Here is a 23,652-nt window from a genome sequence, read left to right as displayed (position 1 = left end):
TAACCTTGCTGGAAGCTTCCTGACCAAGCAGAATTTAGCAAAGGCTACTTGCTGCTGGGGAAGCAGACAGGCCTCATCATCCTGCAAGCTGTGGCAGTGTGACTTATGACCGATGAAAGGGTTTGGTAGCTTGGGATGGCACACTGGATGGGAGTGCCTGACACACGTCCAGGCAGGACCAAGCCAAACTGGGAGATGGTCAATGCTCTTCTCCTCTAACTTCCTCTCCCTAGGCAGCTCCTCAATCCAGTCTCAAAACTCTGCCAAATAAACCTGGCCATGACGTTAATTCATAATAAGGAATTAGCAGGAAGTAGAGGAATTACCAAGGATGCTCCAGACTTCAACCGTTGTGTCTATGGAGCAGACTTTGCAATGAGTTAACTTGGATTTATATAAAACAGGGACAAGTTTCCTCTCAACACCACTCAAACTTTTCCAATCTGCAAAATGAAGATGATAATAGCATCAACCTGGTAGAGTCCAGATGAGATTGCAAAGGAGAGTGCAAGAATGCTCAATTTAAGACCCATATTAATTATTACTATTATTAATACTTATGCTCTTATTAATAATAAAAAGATCAAATCCAGATTTGGTTCCTAATAATAGAGAAATGACAAATGATGGAATGACCTTTTAGAGCCCAGGGACAATTTGGTGGGAGGACAGGCACAGGTGGACAAGCACTGCATTGCGCACAGGGTAGGGTGGCGTCTGCCACCAGTGGCCTTCAGTTTTGCCGTCTCTCTTTTCCTGACTGGCTTGCGGTCACCCATGGGAGAAGCTGCATTCCGGACTCTGCTTCCACTAGCAGCTCGGCTGAGGCTCCCTTCTACCAAGTGCATACGGGTGTAAATGTAAAGGGAATGATCTGCTAATGAGCCCCTCCCTCTCCAGTTCATGAAGGAGACCTGCCAGCCACTTCTGCACACCCTGGACCAGGCAGCAAGTAAAGAGGGAATAGAAATCTCCTCTGCTGATACTACACTGACCTACGTGACCTGCCCCTCGAGCCATGCTTATCATTTTGAGAGGAGAAGAAGGAAACAAAAGATTTTCAGCTTGTTCCAGTGTAGGAGGAAACAGGAGAAAAGCTGTTGGCTCTGATTTCCATGCTTCTTCAGGAGACAGGCATGTGTGACTGGCTTCTGATGTGGAATGGGAATGGACCCAATAGTAACTCAAAATACTGCAAATTGAGAAACAATTTACTCTACTCAAATGCCAAAATCTTGCTCAGTGAAAACAAGCTGCAAATGTCAAGAAATTTAGACACATCCATACTCTGATTTTGTTATCTGGCTGTTGGGGGTCTACAATAAGGACATACAGTGAAATAAGCAAAGTTTTGTCCATGGACATATTCTGCTTGTTATTTATGTTAATGAAAAACTGGAGATGCTCTAAATATTTATCTCTAAGGGAATGTTAAGAAAATCATGATAGAGTAATAGAAATAGAATATTATATTGTAATAGGCACATATATGTTTATGGGGAGTTTGTAATAAAATAAAAAAGTCTTTATAATATTCGGTATACAGATGTTTCACAGCATATAATAAATAATTGACAGTGAAGAGCTAATAGAAAAGATATGTAAAGAGCTTAAAAAAATAATTCCCAGAAAAATAAACTGCAAAGAACAAATACAGGGAAAGGTGCTTGACCTCATCCATATTAAATAAGTACAAATTACAATGATGAAATAATAAATTTGACCTACTGGACTGAATTTGAGCATGATGATAATGCCCAGTTTTGTTTTGGCAAGGGGATGAAGCAAAAGGTACTCTCATTTTTTGGAAAGACTTTTGGGGAAAATTATCAAAATTTAAAATGTATGCATTCTTTTAGTACAGTAGATCTACAACCTAGAATTTATCCTTCAGACATACTTAGGTTGAAAAGAATTCCAAGCAATCGAACTCTGAAAACAATTCTTATTTGTCCTGCAACCAACTTAAAGGAAGTCTGTAACAAGATCTAATAAATGCCAAATATTCCTGAAAGACATTTGCTATAATCTTTATTTATATTTCAACCCCTTTCAAGAGAGCTTTCAAATACAACGTGTGTTTGGGAATGGAGCAGGGAAGGTTTCGCTTTTCTGCAGCATAGGGAGCAGGGGCGGGGCTGGGCCTGGAATGGCTGAGTCTGAGGAAGAAGCAGGTCAAGGATTTGCTCACCAGGTAGAATTCGTCTAGGCCTAGTGATTGGGCAATCTCTGGGCTTCACTAACTTAAAGCAGTGAGAAATACAATTCCTCTGGCGGCTGTAGCTTTACGGTGGGGAAAAGAAATATGCCTTTGTAAAATACAGGAACTCGAAAAATGATCACTCACTCAGTTCTGCAAATTCTCAATGGCAATGTTTCCCAGACTCATCCAAGCTCACAAGACACCTGCAGCTTGTTCTAGACCCTCTTCCTTGATTACTGACAGCCAGGAGAAGGACCCAGAAATTGATAGATTTTAAACAAGAGCCCAAGATGATTCTTATGATAAGGCAAGTACATAAAACCCTGCAACACAGATTTCCATACAAATGAGAGAATAAAAAATGTATGGAAAGAAGTAACTTCTGAAAGCTAACCTATGTCATGACTAACCCCACAGGCAAATAGCCATTGCGAGGGTTTCCGCCTGAATTCTGAGTGAGGGGAAGAGCTGGCAGCTTCCTTTCTCAGTGAAAGACAGCAAGGTCAGCCACCAAGAAAGAGGGAGGCGAGGGGAAGGTGAGAAGTTGCTGTTCAGGAGTGAGTGGGAGGAAATTATTAGGGACACCTAGGATTACCAGAGCGTCAGGTCAGTGGTCTGGAATTAGAAGTGCAAGAAGCCAGCTCGTCACAACAGGTGAAGAGTTGCGCTTCCACATGGCTGGCATTTAGCAGGCACTGTGACAAAGGGGAGGGGCAAGCAAGTATTTGCAAGCTAGGGAAGGAGAGAAGACGGGGGAAGGGCTGGGAAGGGGCTGACATTGCTGCAGCTGGAGCCCTGGGGAGTACGCAGGACGAAGGGGAGGCGATGAATGAAGAGGAAAGAATGGAGGGCACAGAGGACTGGGCACAGCACAGAGTGGCTCAGGGGAGAGGACAGCGCCCCGGAGGGGAGGAAGTCAAGAATCAGGGCAGCCTGTGTTTGAAGACGTGGATCATTAGGTATGATGATGGGTGTGCTGGGGAGGGCCCACAAGCCAGAGCCACCAGCCAGAACCGAGCGCAGCGAGGAGGGACGGTAACGCCCAGGGACCTGAGGACTACTGCAGCTGGTGCAGTCTGATGGTGTGCACTTCAAAGCTGGGGGCAGGCAGGAAGGAGGTAGAAGGTCTGGAAATGGCAAAGAGATTGAGCAGTACAGTTCCTTGTGATGCTTCACGGAGATCTCAGCTAAAACACACCATTGGTCCTACTTGACAGTACTAGTATAAACACGATCTTAATCAATGAACATGCAAGTAGTTGGTTCTGTTGCATATAGCATAACCATGTCATAGACACCGTGGGAGGTGATGGAAAAGTGAATGAGCTGGAAATCCTGACTTTGTGAAGAAGAATTCACCAGCCCATCACCACGTGAATTCCAGCACCCACCTCCACTGTGCACCAAGGGAGAGGCCACAAAAGGGCCCCCGAATGACTCCTGGGGAGAAAAACCTGTTCAGTTTGTTTTTTTCCCCTCCCCAAATTAAGCTAAATGCTTCTGCCACTGGCTTCGGTGTCAAATACTTCGTTGATAATTGCTCATTCCCCTGGTGTTCTTTATGCCACGAGGAGTATGAAACAAAGCAGCTCTCTGTCTTTTCTTACAGGCCCACATACTTATACCCTACTTCCTTCTTCTTTTCTCACTTTAATTTCAACCAGTAAGGTAAGTTTTGTGCAGGAAAGTAAACCCGCAGTTAGAGGAAGGGGAAGAAGAAAGTACTTTATGGTTCACTACACCTGAACAGTGACTCAGAGAACCTTTTCAAAAAACATATGGTCCTCTGGTTACTCATTCAGAGCTGTACGAAGCAGAGAATAAAGGACTTTCTGTTTTAAACTGAATATAGACAGTCCCCATTTTAAGTGGCTAATACAGGCATTCTGCAAATATTTATTGAGTACTTACTACATACAAGGCACAGTACGGGGTTGTGTGATACAAAGTTACACAAGAATTTGTCAGAAACTTCAAGTTGCAGTACATGCTGTGAAAGGAATGGACAGGAGGCCAAGACAGAGAAGAATGAGGGGCAGGGGTCTGGGATGAAATTACTTTAGGAGGAAAGATCAGGGAAGGCGTCCTTGGGCCAGAGGTGTGAGGTGGCATGGAGCGGAGAGTGTCAGTTTCCAGCAGGTGGGCTGGGAAGGTGGGCTGCATACTAAGATGGGAAAGAGCTGGTGGGCTCCAGAGCTAAAGAAAGCCTGGTGCTGGGCATCAGTCACACCACAGGCCATCAAGAGCTCCTGTAAGTGTGCAGGGATTCCACTGAAGGCTACCAGGTAGGGGTGTGAGGTCATCCAACTGGTGAGATCCCTAGAGCAGTCAGATTCACAGAGACAGAGAATGGAAGGGGCACGGGTGGGCGCAGAGTTCCCATTGGGAAGGATGAAAGAGTTCTGGAAATGAATGGTGGTTTAGTTTCACAGCAATGTGAATGTACATGATGCCACTAACTGTATACTTAAACTTAGTTAAAATGGTATTTTATGTTATGTATATTTTACCACAATATAAAAAATGCACACACACAAAAAATCATCCAATTGTCTCTGCCTGCTTTGTGGTGTTTAAACAGAGGGAAGCCAAAGAGACAGGAGGGAGACCCATTAGGAGCAGCATTGCCAGGTAAAATACATGGGCAGCATCTACTGAAAAATTATTTCTTGTTTATCCAAAACTTAAATTTAACTGGGCGCTTTGGTTTTCTATTTGCCAAACTGGGCGGCATCGGTTAAGAGACAACTGCGGTAGTCTGGATGACAGACAACAGTGCACTGGTGGAGCCAGACCTGTTTTGAAAGAAATGAGAGTGTTGCAGATGAGCTGTCAGGGCAGCAGGTGGAGGAGGAAGAGAGGACTCAAGGGTGACACCCTGGGTCTCACTGGAGTGGGAGAGCTCGGTGGGCCCGGGACGTTAGACGGCTCACCTTTGGAGCACCACAGCTGCCAGGCAGACAGCCCCTGCCCAGCGTGCCATGTGGCCACCAGGGAGGCTGCGGGCTGGGGGCTGGAGGCCAGCACCTCCGAGGAAGAGTGGGGGCTGAGGCCGGGGTGGCACCTGTGGAGGGTGCTCTGTTGGGCAGCCTCTGTGGTGCTGTGGCATCCTTCAGTCCCCTGGGCAGGACGTCAGGCTGCTGTGAGGCAGAGATGAGGTGCCCAGAAGTGGCGCCAGTGGCTCAGCAACTCAATTTCCAGGCGGGCGATGCCAAATCAAGCTGAAGTCCTGCAGCACCCACTCGGGGAGGCCTGGGAACCTGACCTCAGAATAAACACTTGAGTCACACTGTCCTCAAGCTGGGGGCGAGGGCTACTTTTGGTGACTCGGTTTTAAAACCATCATTAAATTCTGTTTTACAAAACCCCATGAGCTACATAACTACACAGACAAATGTCTCAAAGCACAAGTTCTGAGTGTGCGGGAAGAAAGCTGTTTTCTATAGAAATCTAGAAAACCATTGATTTTAAAAGAACTATAATTTAAAAGTCACTCTCTAAGTAATTTTATTTCATTTTTTTCCTTGATAGAAAAAAGAATACTTTTAAAAATAAGAATAAGGACTGTACAGCTCAATTTAAGTATGAGTAAAAACCGAGTTTCTCTCAAGTGTGGCGCGGGAGGGATGAGAGGGAAGCAGCCATGGAGGAGAAAGGAAGGAGGCAGATGGGGAAGCAGAGTCACAGGGCTAGAGAGGAGGCTGGGGAGACAGACCAGGGTTCGGGGAACCAGGAGGCGGAGGAGAGTGAGGAACCAGAGGCGAAACCAGGCTTCCTCTTAAACTGCTACACGGTAAAGGGTCTGAGTTCTCCAAAGACAACCTTGTTGCAAAATCCTATGGAAGTTTCTTTGTTCTTGAAGTATCTGAACTCCATGTCAACAGCTCTCTGGCCCTGCCTCCTCCTTCAGGAACACATGCTACTGGGGTCCCTGGGCCTGCCCTGCACCTGTCCCTCTTAGCCCTTTCTCTGGGGCTCTGCCCCTGTGCACATTCTCTCGAGGACCTCATCAACCCATTTAAGTGACTGTCCACAGTGCCAGCCTCCCAGGCCTCTCCAGATCTTGTCCCTCTTCCAAGCCCCAGACCCCTATTCTAAGACACCTACCTGATGTCCCAGGGCACCTCTAACTCAGCATAGGAAAGCTGATCTCATCAGCCACCAGCCCCACAAAACACACCCAGTGCTCTCGATGCCAGCCGATCAGATGCCTGAGCGCAGGCTACACTTTCTGTGTCCACACACCGGGATGGAGGCTAACTGGGCTCGGTCCCATCTCTCTCTCCTCCTTCCTAGATTCCAGCTTTCCTCCCTCCTAGCCATTTCTGTACATAACGGCCATGGCAATCTTCAGAGCACAATTATCACAGCACATTCCTGCTGAAATATTCCCTCAAACCCCGCCATTCCCAGGATGAAGAGCAAACTCCACCAAGCAACCTGCCACAGTTTCGTGGCTCAGGGTCTCACACCTGCTTTGTGGGCACCACCAGGAAGCCACTTGGTTGAGGTTTAATTATCTTTAAACTTGGGGTGAACTCCTTCAGGTGTCAGCCTCCCAGACCAACGTGCTTCTTGGCTTTGGGGACAGAGGGGTGACCAGAGGACACTGAGAATCAAACTCTGAAATGAAAAGGCCTCCTGTCATTCGTTCAGGGTGTGCCCTTTAAAGAGGAGCTCTGGGCTGGAGTGTGGACGCCGCCGTTCCTTTTCCATCCTCCCTTCCTAGTTCCAGGTTTAGTAAACAAACAAAACAACAACAATAACAAAGAGAGCAACGAAACAAAATCTCAGGAGCAAGAAAAGCAGAGTTCTCGCGGTTCCCCAGTCATTAAAATGGAGCAGTTTCTACAGAGAACACCTTGGTATGTACGGAGCCGGGGGTAGGCAAAACTACACACTACAGTAAATACCAACAGCAGCTACTAATTACTAAGAGGTAAACTATGACTAACAGAGTACAACTGGAAAACCTGTGGAGACTATTTCTGAGTATAATCATTTTTATTTTTTCAGATACATTTTTTTAACAGCGTTATCTACAAAACAGTTAACTGCTCCTCCTCTGGAACTCAGAGTTGACAATGCTTCTGGTTTCCTTAACGTCTATGTCTTTCTCAGCGTCCCCCTCCCATTGTCTCCACATCCCTCCACTTGCACCCCCCTTATACCACCTTTCTGTGCCATTATGTACCAAGTTCCTACAATTGAAGACCCCTCCCTACATCCACACCCCTTCCAAGGCTAGCAGGGCTGGCTCTGGTTCTCAAGGTCACCTCCACCAGGAAGCCCACCCTCTGCCCACTGCTCCATCCACTGGGTTCCACCCTCCTCCTGTGTCACTTGCTCTGACACAGCCTGGTCCTGGCTGGTGACTTACCTGCCTCCCACACCATGCCCTTGGCTCCTGGAGGCGGATATGTCTCGCTCATCCCTTCCCTTGCATATCTATCGAATCTCTGGCTGTGCTCAGGACATGTTTGTGGGTGAAAGAGAAGAAGCCATACCAAGATGGTGGGGGGACAGACGGGGATCAAGCCGAGCGCTGAACACAATGGTCACCTGGAATCCACGCTGCTTCTCCCTTCTAAGTCCTTTCCTCTCCACTTTTAACGTGAGTGGCTGGCAATAAACTCTGTCCACTCCTAAACCACTTCCATTTAATTCTAGCCCTGTGAGCTTCCATGATGAGTAACCAAAGAGGAGATTATTTGGTGACTTATGGTGATACTGACCAGAGAATGCCACCCCTAGACAGAATAATATCAAGATAAGCGGCAGCTCTGGCACACAAGCCAAAAGTGCCACCACTGCACACCCCCCTTATATTAACGCAAGGCTGCTTACTGGTGCTAGAAAGGTTTCCAGTCAAAATTAAAACAAAAATAAATTCTCCTGCCTTATTTGCTATTTTAAAGGGCTAGTCATGGTTCCTCTGATTAAATATGCAAAGCACCCAACAGCCCCACCTACCAAAAAAAGAAAGTTCCTGTTTTAGGCTATTTTTAAATGACAGTTTTCTATTCCTTCAACTTTTTCAGAAGGAAACTGAATATGATCCAGTTTTGCAACTCTGACACTAACTCGTTTCATTTGTCCACTTGTAAATTTTCATGGCCAAAGTTTAAGCTGCAGACATAAAACTCATTATACAAAAAAGATAAATAGAGCATTTACGTGCCCAATATCTGGGTACTAATTTAACATGACATAGTCATGTTCCTTTATTTAGAGCGATGTCAAAATTTTTTATTGATGTTATCTGAATGCACTTGAAATCATTAATTATAACTTTTGGGTGATGATTCCCACAGCTAATCTAAGTAGAAGGAGATTTTCTCAGCATGCAATATGAGAGTCAAGGCTGCAGGAATCCCAAGCGGACGCTGGAATGAGAAACGATTCTCCCCAGGGAGAAGCAGGTTTCCTGGCTCTCAGCTCAATGCCTTCTCCACTACTAACATCATCTACAGCTCCATTAGAAAATCACAGCAATATTTCTTGTATTCTGTAGGAAGATGTAATGCCCAGCTGTCTATTTTATAATGGAAAATCTGTGGTCTCCAAACCACGGCTCCTCGTGATGCACAATGAGGGACCAGCACATCCCTGTCACCGTGTGGCCCTTTCATCCAGAGCAGCTTCTGGCTCAGATTATTTTATAGAATTAACTAATTCCTTCTTCAGTGCTGGCCTTTTCCCCCCTGTGAAGAGGCTCTTGTGCTTGAAAGAAGAATTGTGAGTGCAGGGGCCTCAATATAAAGTCATGTTTTCAAATTTCTGTGTAAAAAGGCAAGATTAAACATGGAGTGGGAGGGTTAAAGCACAACCCAAGTCAGTCACCTGAGGATCCACTTGCCACCAAGTCTTATTCAACATCTCAATCAACTCTTCCTCCAGTTTAAGTTTAATCATGATGACACTATTAACCCTGGGTTAACATTAATAAAGTTTCTGAAAATAGAGTGGTTGCTTCACTAGGATATTATGGGGGTGGTGTGGGGTGCTGGAGAAAACCCTTGAGTTGGAAAACAAGACCCTAACTTATCTTTTAGGTTCCTTACAAAGAGATAGAATGAAGAAACCCTCGTCTGATGATATTGGCAAATATTCTAGAATCTTCCCAAGAGCATCCACCTCCAGACCCTTTAGGCCGGATTTACCACCAAGAGACTGGTGGGTCCCAACCTAGACTTATTACAAGGGATTCCCAATCTATACATCGTTCTCTCAATCAGGAGATCCCACAATAAGGGTGTGCTCAAAAAGCTCTGATGTTAAAAGATCTTCCTATCCAAAAAGGCTGAGATTACATGGATAAACTGAGGTTTCTTACCTTTCTCATTTTACCAATTTATAACTTACGATGTGGCTTAAAATTTAATACTGGGAAAAAAAATACATACTGAGCATAATCACCATGTGATAGAAATATCTATGTCTTGGCAATAAACATTCTTGTGGGGGGGAAAAGGCTAGGATAAAGAAATCATTGTTTCTGATAGGCAAAATCCATAAAGGAGGAAAATGCATATCGGGGTAGTGTTAGGTGCAAAACGATCACAGAAACAATTCTGATCATAGGACGACAGCAGAGTGCAGAGGAAAGAACCAGTGATCTGGAGTCAGAAGGTCCCAATCAAACCCCAGCAATTCCACCTACTAGCTCAGTAATCTTGGACAAGTCCAAGTTCACCTCCTTATCTGAAAAATGTGTTAAATAACAACATAAATTCTCTCAAGGCTGTTGGGCCCAAATTAGATCATGGAGGAGGAAGCACTTTATCAACTAGAAACAGCTAAAATAAATGTTATCATTGCAACAATATAACAGCTTTGATTCTGTAGATTTTACTGACATTTTACTCACAAATAATTGCCTGTTTCATTTTTAGTAATTTTTGCACTTCAGGGATTTTGCCACCAAAGAGTAATAAATGCTTTGGTTCACTTGGTCAGGATTACAAGGTGCTTTATCTGACCTCCAAACTGCAACTGTGAGGGCCGGCCTGTGGCTCACTTGGGAGAGTGCGGTGCTTGATAACACCAAGGCCATGGGTTCGGATCCTATATAGGGATGACTGGTTAGCTCAATGGTTGAGCGTGGTGCTGACAACACCAAGCCAAACTGCAACTGTGAATATTCCACTTCTTTTCCTCTCGGTTTTGCAAGTCAACGATTCCATCTCCACTTCCGCTAAAAGAAATTCCCACCGATTTCAACCCCTTCTCTTTCCAAGTTCATTTTTCTTCTCTTATGTGACATAGGCTGGAAGAGAATTATGCAAAGTCTTTCTGCTCTGAAAGTATCAAACTGCCTCTGCAAAGGGATATTTTCCTATTTCAGTGAAAAAACACAAAATCGCTTCATTTAATACAAAGAGGAAATTAATGGGTAAACCTGCTCTAGTCGGGATTTCTTAATCTCCATGGAACGGTGAAGAGGGGAAGTGGGCTTCGGGACGGTCGGGGAGTGTGGATTACGTTCAGGCTCAGACAAGCCTTTCAGAACTCATCCTGCCACAGGAAGTGATGAAATCAGCTCCCATATGAACTGTGAGGCTGCCACGTGCGCCCAACCACTTCCTGTCTCAGTGGGAGCGCAGGGAGACTGGGGAGGGGCAAGTAGGACATGGGGAAGTGGGTCAAGGGGAGCAGGAAGAAAAGGCCAGATACAGGCGGTGGGAAAAGTCCCAGCTCAGCCCCTCACCGGTTCCCTTATTCTTCTGGGGCCGGGACTACGTAAACTGATTTATTTCTACTCCCGATAATCAATCTCTTGTGAAAAACTGCTGAATTTAACTGTATCCCCTTGTGAACACTCAGTTTCCGAACTCTTCGACGCTACTGACAATGCTTATGGAGAAAAGCAAGCCTAGCATTGTGCAGCCTACCAACTGTTTAGAGCTCTAATACCAAATGGACTCATTAATTTTTATCCTACTTCCCCCCTGGACAGGAAAGTGGAGGGAAGGTATGGGAAAGGCTGGCTTGCCTGTGCATCTGGGCACCAGGCATCTTGTATCACTTAAGGTCAGCTTTTTTAACATTTACTATTTTCGTGTTATTCTCTACAGAAAATTGACAAAGTGAATGAGTGGCACATGATGGAGATGGCTTTCTAGGCACAGAAAGATAATTTCGTAAAGGCACGCGAAGGAGAAGGAGGAGCACTGGGTAGTACCAGTCATAAAGGGAATTGCAGGCATCGAAGCAGGACAAGGTATCAGGTATAGTTAGCAGAGATCGGATGTGGGAGGTATGTGACTTCAGACTGAGACTGAAGCGGACAGGCTGCACTCCTTGTTGTCAAGGGTAAGGCCTCTTATTATAATATCTCCTCACATTATTGGTATTATAATAAGAAAAGCCACAAGCAAATGAAGCAAATAAAAATTAAGGAAGGACTGGGAAAGAGTCTGGGTGAGGTCTTGATAAAAGATGAACTCAAAAGGAGTTAGTGCTTGGTGGTACAGAAAATGAATTTCATGCTGAGCCCACGTGCTCAGGTTCTTCCTGGCTGCTGCTGATCCCTGACTCTTCCACTGACATGTACAGCCCATGCACTTGGACTCGATGTTCCACCAGTTCCACCCAGGGGCCACTGCTAGGAAAGAACCCCTGGAACAGATAAACACGAGCTCATCCAGCATGGGCTGGATTTGGTAAACTGGCTTGGATGGAGACCAGTGGTGGTGGCCTTGAGCGCCCCGGCCCTGTTGATGCAGGAGTCGACTGAAGATACTTGGAATCCACAGTATGATAGTCACGGTCAATGCCAGGCTCTGTAATAATCTTCCTTGCAAGCTACAAAGGCTTAGAAAGCAACTTTCCCCCACCCCAACCTCAACCCATTTCTAAGTTAGGAAAAGTTACTCTTTGTATTAACAGTAGTAATTTACAAAGTTAAATTAAGTAATAGACATAGAGGCCTTGACTTGAACCTTAAAAATTTCAACTAAGTCAAAATAATATTTTATGAGATAATAATCTATGTGAAATCAAAAATAAAATACCTATGCAACAAAATAAAGTCATTCTCCGGGTACAGAACATACCACAGTGTGTATAATTTCTACTCTGTAGAACTGTGAGCATACACCAGACCACTCAAGCCTCCAGGCCACATGTCCCACTTTTTCATATCCCTGTCCAAGTGTGACAAACCTTTACTACACTCCTCAAGCCTCATCCAACAGGGGACACCCAAATCACCACCCAACTAGAGGGCCTCATTTATCTGTGTCAAGTGTGATCCAAGTTTATCAGACTCTGCTTTCTCTGTTTCCTAACCAGCTATCTACACAGGATCCAGAGCTGCGCCCAACCACATTACCATTCCTCTTACTGCAGAGTGGTGGTTTTCAAACTACAGTCCCAGAACCCTATGAGTCCCACGGAGCCTCTCAGGAGCCAGAGTAGAGTTTGAGGTCAGAGTTAAAGAGGCAGGGCTGCTGGACCCTTCCCCTTCCCCACGGCTCCACCACAGCAATTTTCCTACTTCAATCTCAAGGCGATGGTGTTCCAGATCACACTTGGATTTCCTACTTAGATGAGGAACTTGCTGGGCTTGTCAAGCTCCAGAAGACGAGAGGAGGGCTGACTTCATCACACACCTTCACTGGAGCGACCGGGCCCCCCCTCAGGCTTCCCCAACTTCCACCAGCAGGCTCTGAGGTGTCCATGTGCGCGTGTTTGATTCAACCTGCCACAACATCCCCTTATAGCAGGAATTACCATTCCTGTTTTACAGGTGGAAAAATTAATCCAAAGAGGCAAAGGACTGCCTGAAAGCAGTAGGGCTACAGCAAGGCCGAGCCAGGACACAAATGCTCATCCTCAAATGCTGAACTCCAGCTCTGCCCACAGGACTCCACTGCAGAGGATGTGTTCTGATCCTATCTCACCTGATGTACTTTACCTGTGGACTCAGGCCTTCCTTTCATCTGATTTTCCCAAGAAGGCCTTATCAATTTCCAACTAAACACAGGTCTGAAGGAAGAAGTCGGAGTGAGCAAGGAAGGTCATAAGCCTCCCCTGGAATCTCCATAAACCTCTTGTGCTGCATACACAGGGCTTTACGGTACACGACCTTCCCAGTGTGAACCACTTGATGGAGTTTGGATGTATTGTCCCCTCCAAAACTCATGTGGAAATTTGATCTCCAATGTGGCAGTGTTGGAAACTGATTGAGTCATGGGGGCAGATCCCTTATGAATGGATTAATGCTCTCCCTGGGGGAGGGGGGTGTAATGAGTGCATTCTTGCTCTATTAGTTCCCACGAGAGCTGATAGTTAAAGGACTCTGGCACCTCCTCCTCTCTCTCTCTCTCTCTCTCTCTCTCTCTCTCTCTCTCTCTCTCTCTCTCTTGCTTCCTCTCGCCATGTGATCTGCTCATACCCACAGGCAGCCTGCCACTTTCTGCCATGAGTAGAAGCAGCCCAAGGCCTGTGCCAGATGCAAACATCCCAGAATCGTAAGCCAAATAAACCTCTTTTCTTTATGAATTACCCAGTCTCAGGTATTCTGTTATAGCAACACAAAAGGGACTAATACACCACCCAAGGCCACTAATGAGAAAGAGAGCAAGCAAATTACTGATCATGACTAATGGACACAGCGAAATGATTAAAAGTCAGTAGCTGGCATTATTCACATGTGCATTTCCTTGAATGTACTAGGCACACTGCTGGGTTTCTGGGTAACCTGCTTCTGCTTTTAAATACCCTTGAGGAAACATGTAATTCCAAAGCAAACAAATGTGCAACTCCTAGGCTAGTACTAGAAATATTACAAATTAGTATTTCTCAGAATCCTAATGATTTACCCATCAAGAAGGAGAAGAACTGGAAAGGAATATAGCTCCTCTGTTTTCAATAATACTCAAGACCTAAAAGTATCAGTACGTGAGATCTGTACTTTAACTAAAACATATGAATCATCTAAAAGCTGCTGTGCTTACACAGTATGGAATGCCTCTCCCAGATGCTGAGCAAAGAGACTGATCAGCTGCACTGTTTCCACAACTTGTGGGGAAATGAAATAAGCACAAAGAGGTGGCTTGTCTTATAGAAGATGACATCCAAGTCCAAAGTAGACACATACGCACACTTTCCATGTGAAACCCCCATTATTGTCTCCAAGGAAGTGTACTTTGGAAGGTCTGTTTTTCATAACTGCTACTGGGAAACACTCAATGGAAATTCCTTCTCCCTGGAAAAATTTCATCATAAATTCAAAGCAGAAAGGTCATTGCAAATTTACACGCACCCTGGGTTCTTCACTACTTTACCTGAGCAGAAAAGTCAATGAGCTTTGGAAGCAGCACTTTGCCACCTTCATCACTCTTCAGGAAATCCAGCAAACTGCCTGTGTTTAGAAGAAGAAGTGAGTGTAGTTTAAATGCATAGGAAAAAATCTGCACAAAATTCAAGTGATCATTACTATTAGAAGGGAAACCCACAAAATGCCTGGCTTTACACTTCTGTGTGGTTATAAAGCCTTTTCCTGAGATTGTCAAACCCAGTCCTTTCTAACCTGTTACCTTCGACCTGATGTGATAAAGGGTGATGGTGGATACTGCTTTTCTCTTGACAGGTGTCTGAGAGCAATGCATTTCAAAGTACCTGCCACCGTGATACACTCACTGCAGCAGCCTGATCTTCAGTGAGCTCCTCTGGAACAGAAACCCACAAGGCCTCACAGAGGGACTGCCCTTAGCGGACACTCAACTGGGCTCACTCCTATTCGTATCCAGCAAAAAGGACAGACTCGGCACATGCCACAGGTACTCAAAGAGTATCTGATGAATGAACCATGCATTGGGAAAAAGTCAGACCTACCTAAAAGAGTGTGCCTATAGACACACTCGCCTACTTCCTATGACTCCTTCTCTAAAATGAGATCTGCTTTTTCCCTAAAACCTAAAGTACTATCCTCATGTGAAGCCTTAGTCAAGTTTCTTATCTCACCTAAGTCTTTGTAAAGTGGCCATATAGTAAGAGCTGTATCAAAGTTCTTATGAGGATGGATTCAAAGCACAGGACATAGTGCCTGGCGGGTAGTAAGTGCTCAATAAACGTTATGCCACCTCACTCATGACACAGAACAACAGTAATTAGCCCTCAGACTGCTGAAAGATTAAGTGAGATCACCCATGGAAAGCATCAAGAAGAGTCCAGTACATAGTAAGTGCTCAATAAATGTTAGGCATTGTTAGGAGGAAAAACTCATATTTATGATTATAATTAAGAATACTATTAGTTAATAAATTCAACAATATCTCCTGAACTCCTACAAGGGTCGGCCTTGAGCCTGGTTTCTGGGCTGTAGCAACCCCAGCCATAGGGGCTAGTTTGTTTTTGTTTTTTCTGTAAACAATGTCCTTTTTTGGAAGGACTCTAAGTGACTGATATTCTAAAATATTAACAAACATTAAATAAGAAAATGTGGTATTCATCTTTCTAACCTATTTGGCTATCACATCACACTATACTCTCTCTCATGCATGAGATGATTGTTAATTTTGGAGTATTGCTCATGTTTCTTTCTTTCCTTCATTCATTAGTTCTGAAAACTGTTTTTTTAAGTCATTTGGCAGTTTATTAGTATCTCTGCTGAGCTGGAGGTGGACAAAGGATGAAGGATGGTGATTACAAAGCCCTTTATCTGCAGGAAGTAACAGTGGAAGAAGAGATGGTCACTTGAAACCTCTTCTTCAGTGACTCTATAATTACATAGGAAATAAACCTCCACAAGTTTAAAAAATACTAACATTTTAAAGTTATACCCTGAACACTTAGATAAATCTAAAGAGGAAAATGAACTAGTTTTAGAATTTTGAGAATTCACATTTGAATATATAACAAAAATATTCTTTGAAATACATATTCATTTATTTAACAAATATTTATTGGGGGGCGCCTAGGTATGGGACACTATTCTTGGGGCTAATAGGTATATATGCAGGCAGATGCAGAGATAATAGGAGGACTATATATTAATTTTATAACAGATTACTTCTAGTGCATAGGTTTATGAAAATGCTCTGTTTTCCTATTTTCTGATATTTCAGTAACGAGCCTGCTGTTTTATAATCAAAATCACTTGAATATTCTCTGAACATTTAAACACTTTAATTTTTGCCGTAGGAGTCTGTAAAGGCCCTGGGTGCCGGGCTCACTCACCCTTGGCCATGTACTCCGTGATGATGTAGATGGGCTCCTCCTTTGTGACCACGGCGTACAGTCTCACGAGCTTGTCGTGCTGCAGGGTCTTCATGAGGTTGGCTTCCTCCAGGAAAGCTTGCACAGACATGGTGCCTGGTTTCAGGGTTTTCACAGCCACCTTGGTACTGTTATTGTAGTAACCTAGGAAGAAAAAGAAGGCAGAGCATGCTTTATCAAACAGAAAATTCAAAAGCTTCACTTTGAAGATGCAGAGTTAGGAGAAAATGTAGATGTACATAGAGAAGCCTTAGATAAAACTCTAGATAGTGTCAAAATTAGGGGAGGCCGGGTGAAGTACACATGGGAATTCTGTACTTCCTTTATAAAAAAAATCTAAAATTATTCCAAAATCAAAAGGTTTTCATAAAACAATAGTAAAAAAATTTCTCTTTGCACTCCACCATAAAGACTAATATTTTCCTGTAGCTAATAAAATGTTCTTTATCCAACACCAAACCAAACAAAACATATATACTCTATGATCACACACACACACACACACACACACACACACAATATAGACAAGGGAGGAAAATACACCAAAATACACCGAATACTGTCTATCTCCAAAACAATTATGGGTGACTTTAATTTTGCTCACCGTACCTTTAACTATCTACCAAATTTTCTAATATGAGTATGTATTATTTTTATAATCAGAAAAAAAGTGTTGTACTTTATAAAAACTACTTACTTACACTAACTTTCACGTATGATATACTAGTCAAATAAGCATTTCCCAAAGGTTTCACGGAACTGGACTTGGGTGGCTTTCTGTGAAAAAGGGTCCCATGCTGAGAGGACAGGAACCAGCGCCTGCCACCCCTCCCCGCCTGGACATGCAGCAGGTGCTGCAGGAGTCCTTCAGGGAATAGACCAGAATTTGCTCACGTCAGCATTGCCCACAGTGCACTTGTTCACGTCCCTTTCACACACACGGAACACACACTGTGAAATACTGACTCTTTAATATAGTTCCCCCCAAGGCACCACTTTTGGGGGGACCTGCCTTAATGAAGTGCTTAATTTTAATCCTTATTTTCTCTAGGGAAGGCCTTTTCTCAATGGTTTGGCAAAGCAGAAATTTATAAATTGTAGAGAGCACTAACGTTAATAAAGCAAATGCATTTCACAGGGCCCGGCCTCCAAAGCCCTGTAGTTTCAGGTTTAGCCTAACTTTTTAAAATCACACATACAAATGTTAAGCTTGCAAAAGACAGGAAACTTTCTCTGGGCTAAAGTCTCTGTTGTAGATAAAGAATTTTAACACAGCAAAGTTGTTGGCTCAAGGACAGATGCCCTTGGAGCAGGTTAACCTACTGATTGATATGTTAAGAAAGTCGCTTTATTGTTATGTAAAAATACTGAGGAAACTGTTGTAGGGAAAGACGGTGTTTGCTAAGAACAAGTTTTTGTTGGTGGAACGACTTAACTTTTTACTAACTGCATTATGGAATGTCACTTTGTTATTTCACTGATGTTACCGGCTTCTATTGTTAAACTATACTTAGCCATAACTCCACCTATGTTCCTTTTCCGTAACTTTCTGGCCTGGGGAATAAATACTGAGAAAGAATCCCAGTTCGGTGTTAATTTTCCAAGGAGGAATGCCTCTGTCGAGGGTTCCTGAAAATTAACCCCTTCAGGGCTTCTCACTGCTCAGAAGAAATGGGCTTTGAGTAATCCTTTGCGTCTCAGTCACCCAGGGGGAGAGAGGGGACAAAGAGAGTGTAACATAAATAATTACATTCCCCTTTCCTTTACACTCTGTTTCCATACTTCTCTTGGAAATGCAAAAAAAAAAAAAAAAAAAAGGAAAACAAGGTGAGGAGAGAGTGGCTGATGGGGGAGCCCCACAAATCCCCCTGTGGGTAACTACCACCTGGAGTGCTGCAGCTTTACAGCACCTGCTCTAGGAAAAGCTGATGGGGGAGTGTACGGTCCCCCTTTTTATGTCACAACGTTATCTGTATGTGTGTAGTGCAGAGAGATGACTGGGGCCATGCTCAGTAAAACATCGAGTACCTCCAGGTGGAAGAATTTGGGGTGACTTCTACTTTCTCCTGTTCTTTTCTATTTTGATTAAATTTGTCAGTGAGTATGATTTTTTTTAAAGAAGGGAATTAGTTTTAAAAAGAAAAGAAATTATATTTGTATTTCCAAGCCTTCAAATGGGCAAGAAAAGATATTAATTCACAGCTAATGATTTTTCTTCTGGTTATTAAGACTGATCTCTCCATTAGGAGTTTCTTTTTATACTCCTGTTTGATTTATACTTAGTAGTAGCTTGTAGTACCCTATAGAAAAATGAAGAATGTGATATAAAACAAGTGTTAGAACATGTGGAGAACACAGTAATGAAAGCTGACAAAATACTGTCCTAGGTCCTTCTTAAAAGACACAAACTATCCAAACTAACAAAATCATGAATATATTACATTGATTTGCCATCTAAGTGCATAATTGCAAGCAATGTGAGCTTTTCTATAGGTCGTAAGAATAATTTTAAAGTAAATTCCACTAACAAAAGCCCTTAAATATTACATTTTAAATAAAGAAGATCTCATTACATATTTTTTAAAATTTATAAATAGGCCCTCAGTTACATGAGCACATCTGTGGCAAAGCACAGCAAGAAAATACACTCTCTGTGATGCATATAATTGACAAGGAACTGGTATCCAGAATATATGAAAAACAAGGAAAGAGGTCCTACTAATCAATAAGAAAAATAGAAAAATAGGCCAAGGCTTGAATGGGCATTTCAAAAAGAATTCCAAATGACTAATAAACATGTGAAAGGTACTCAGTCTTATTTGTAATCGAAGAAATGTAAATAAAGCCATAAGGAGAAACCATCTGTCAGCTTAAAAATTTAGAAGTCCAACAATATCAAGTGCTACTGAGCACCTGCCCCTTGGGGGGGACACAGGGGGCAGCTCCCCTGTGCCCTTTTCTATGCTCTTTTCTGAGCATCACTGAATTCAATTGCAAAGCTTCTGTAACAACATCTCAAGGGGCCCACGAAGGATGTGACAGCAGCCTCTGTGACAGAGCATCCTCATCCAAGTGACCACATGCTGGCTGTGCTGCCCTGGGGCCCACATCCCTCTGGGTACAACTCTGTTGTCAAGAAAGGGAGCATTGAGAACTCTGGTACATTGCTGGTGAGCATCTAACTTTAGGGACCAGGATTTTGGAAAATAAGTTGGCAGTACTTAGTAGAATCAAAGATTCGTATTCCTTATAACCTAGCAAATCCATTCCTAGTTACCTAGAGAAACTCATGCTCCTTTGCACCAGCACAGCAATGTTTTGAATACATTGTTCATAGTTGCCCAAACCTGGGAACAATTCCAATTTCATGAGTAAACAGCAAAAAAAAAAAAAAAAACGGATAAACTGCTGTATACATTGAATAAACACACAGCACAATACTATCCTGTATAGCAATGAAGATGAATGAACTGTAGCTACACCCAAAACATGGATGGATCTCACAACCACGGTAAGAGACAAGACACAAAAAAAGCACATTTGGTATGATTCATTTATATAAAGTTCAAAAACAGGCAAAACTAAACTACATTGTTTGAGGATGCATACGTCCCCATATACAAAAATAGTAAAACTACGAAGAAAAGCCAGGAAATTATCACGAAGGTCAGAACAGCAGTTGTTTCTAGGGGACAGGTGGAGTTGTGGTTGGGAAGGGATAAGGGGACAAGCCATGTTTTCACGTGGTCATTATTTGTGAGGCGGACTGTCTATGTTGTGCGTGCTCCTCTGCTTGCTACATTGCACAACAATAAAAGTTAGAGAAACAAAACTGTTCTTCTCCTGTCATCATAAGAATAACGAAGCTCATCAAGGCTTTTACACGAAGAATGAAGGAAAAAAAATGATTTCCAAGGGTAGGGGGAAAAGCTATCAGGAAATACTGCAGCTGCTAAAGATATTTAAAATGTTGTTAAGGAGTTTGAGATAACAGTGAATAACACAGCTGTGTCAAACCCAGATCAAGAACGGCAGCCACTTCTACTAAATGATCTCTTAGGGCTGTGACATTGAAATGATAGGCGGTTTCCATCCTTGCACTTTTTAGGCATGATTTTATTTAGCACTAAGGACAAGATATTCCCCAGTAGTTTGAAGGTTCGATTAACCCAGTCATAGAGATCTGGGTTATCATTACAGTTGTAAAATAATTTTTAAAAAATCTTTTCAAGATGGTAAAGAACTTCTTATGGAGTGCCACTTTACCACAGTTAAAGAAAGTTGATGTGACACCTTGAGAAAACACCAATTCCAGCTGTGAGTGGCTTGCTAAAAAGTGGCCAAATACCACAAAGTGGGGGGTAGTTTAAAAAAAATGCATGCAGTCGATTTTGGAAGTTGGCAGATGATTAATTTCAATGCATTTGGCTAAAATAAGAATTTATCAAGCAAAATTCAATTTAAAATGTTTCCTTTCTTCTACAAAGTCTCTTCATTAGACCAAGCATAAAAGGAAACATCGTCCTTCTCTTGCTGTTCAGCCAGCTCCCTCAGAAAATAACAATCCACAGAGGAAACATGTCACCCAAGTCAGATGTCAAGAGAATCACACAAACAAGAGGAAACAGCTTGAGGCAGGGACTCCTCTTTCTTTTATCCCCACCCATCCCCTTCCCCCAAAGAACAGGTCACTTCCTAACTTCACTCACTGTATTTCAGACAAAAAAATTTCAACCATAAAATGTGACTGGTGGTCTATGAATAATTCCTCACACTTAACAAAAATATCAACTTACCTGGTTAACAGTGATATCACTTTCATTGTTTTTTTCCTAACAATGAGAAAAGTTAGATTGCTTATTCCTTGAGAAACAAAAACTGAATTCTGGCAGCTCTGTATTGCACAGACCTTGCTATTATACCAGTCCTTGGACAATCAGAAGAAAATGCACCTACACACAACAGGAAAGGGACAATCTTCAACCTCTGATTTGTAACACGGCATGACCAGTCATGATTCTTTTGGTTTTATTGTACAATTCCTCTGCTATTCAACATATTGAAATTATTTCAAGCAGCTCCCTGGCAGTCAGCCAAACTCCAGACCACAACAGCAAAAGATCCCAGGTCAGACTTTTCTATTTTTTTTCCTTTCTTTTCTCTTCTTTCTTTTCCTCCTTCCCTCCCTTCCTTCAATACATGACTAGAAAGAGAAAAATACAATTGAAAAAACAAACCATCAGTGTCAATACCCGGGTAGTGATATTGTATTATAGTTTTGCTAGATGTTACCATTAGAGGAAACTGGGTAAACGGTATATGGGATCACTTCTTTTATATTTATTTATATTCTTTTATATTACTTCTTTTATACATTTGACAGCTTTATTGAAATATAATTCATACACCTACCATTTACCCATTTAAAGTGTACAATTCATCAGTTTTTTGTATATTCAGAATTGTGCAGCTATTACCACCATCAACTTTAGAACCTTTTGTCACCCCAAAAGAAACCCCATACCCATTAGCAGTCACTCCCTCTATCCTCTGATCTCCCCAGTCCCAGGCAACTTTCCATCTCTACAGATTTGCCTATTCTGGACATTTCATGTAACTGGAATCATATGACATGTGCTCCTTGGGGACTGACTTCTATCACTCAGCACAGCGCTTTCTAGAGTCACCCATGTTTTAGCATGTATCAGCTCCTCATTTATTTTCATTGCCGAGTATTCCACTATACGTATGTACCACATTTCACTTATCCATTCATCATTTGAGGGACATTTGTGTTGTTTATACTTTTTGGCTATTATAAATAATGCTGTTATGAATATTCACGTACAAGTTTTTGTGTGGACATACATTTTCATTTCCATATTATTTCTTATAAGTATGTGTGAATTCACAAATATCCGAAAATTAAAAAAAAAAACTAATAAAAAAAACAAAGAAACGAACAACTTTTGTTTAGTGAGGAAATCCTGGGTAATGCCTCCCCCCTACAAGAATACTTTGAAAAGTTCGTGGATATATTTGTACTAGCTTTCAATTCTGTTTTTCCACAAACTTTTTGAAGTACCCTCGTATCTTATACCCCTTGTCCTAATGCTACCATATTTTCTTTAAAACAGTATTAAATATTTAATAATCACAGTGCTTCAAATGCTGTCACCTGGACTAAGTGTCATCTCTTTCAATCCAAACACCGTCCGTACAAACTGGGCTCTTCTGTAACCCAATTTCAGATGAGGCTCTATTGCCTCTCTCGTTTAAAACACTACTAGCAAATAAACAAACCACAGAATTTTTTAAATGGTCAAAGGACTTCAATATACATTTCTCCAAAGAAGATATAAAAATGACCACATGAAACGATGCTCAGCGTCCCTAATTGTTAGGAAAGTGAAAATGAAAACCACAATGAAGTACCACCTGTCACCCACTAGGATGGCTACCGTCAAAAGGACCAACCAAACGAATAAACAAAGCCTCCCAAAGTGGAAAATAACAAGTATCAGTGATGATGTGAAGCAATCCGAACCCTTGAACGCTGGTGAGGAGCATGTAAAATGGTGCAGACGTCATGGAAAACAATATAACAGTTCCTCAAAAAGTTAAAAATAGAATTACTGTATGATCCACCAACTCCACTTCTGGGTATATACCCCAAAGAATTGAAAGCAGGGTCTTGAATAGATATCTGTACACCCACGATCAAATCATTATTATTCACAATAGCCAAAAGGTAGACGCAACTCAAGTGTCCATGAATGGATGAATGGATAAACAACATGTTGTATATCCATACAATGGAATATTATTCAGCCTTAAAAAGGAAGGAAAGAAATACTGGCACATGTGAAACATGACCTTATGTTGAGTGAAATAAGCCAAAACACAAAAAGACAAATACTGTATGACTCCACTTGTGTGAGGTACCTAGAGTAGTCAAATTCATGGAGACAAAAAGTAAAATGGTGGTTGCCAGAGGCTGGGGGTGGAGGTGTGAAAATGGGGAGTTGGTGTTTATATGGTATAGAGTCTCAATTCTACAAGACAAAAAGAGATCTGCAAGTTGGTTGCACAACAATGTAAAGGTACTTAACGCCACTGAACTGTACACTTAAAAATGGTTAAGATGGTAAATTTCACATTATGTGCATTTTACCTTCATTAGAAGAAAAAAACATATTAGCAAATTGATTCAAGTGATACAT

At 42.5% G+C, this 23,652-nt stretch overlaps 1 protein-coding gene across 2 annotated transcripts in view; it reads right to left on the bottom strand.

Annotated features, from left to right (window-relative positions):
* The window catches only part of LYN (LYN proto-oncogene, Src family tyrosine kinase), a 55,163-nt gene that overhangs the window by 21,622 nt on the left and 9,889 nt on the right, over positions 1-23,652 (bottom strand). For both annotated transcript variants that reach the window (XM_063079229.1, XM_063079230.1), the window contains exons 8-9: positions 16,391-16,573; positions 14,497-14,573 (exon numbers count right to left, since the gene is read on the bottom strand). In XM_063079229.1, the coding sequence (XP_062935299.1) occupies positions 14,497-14,573; positions 16,391-16,573 (260 nt within the window). The remainder of the gene's footprint in view (positions 1-14,496; positions 14,574-16,390; positions 16,574-23,652) is intronic.

This window comes from Cynocephalus volans, chromosome 15, assembly GCF_027409185.1.
Source record: "Cynocephalus volans isolate mCynVol1 chromosome 15, mCynVol1.pri, whole genome shotgun sequence".
NCBI lineage: Eukaryota > Metazoa > Chordata > Mammalia > Dermoptera > Cynocephalidae > Cynocephalus > Cynocephalus volans.
This window is presented reverse-complemented; position numbering and strand designations above follow the sequence as displayed.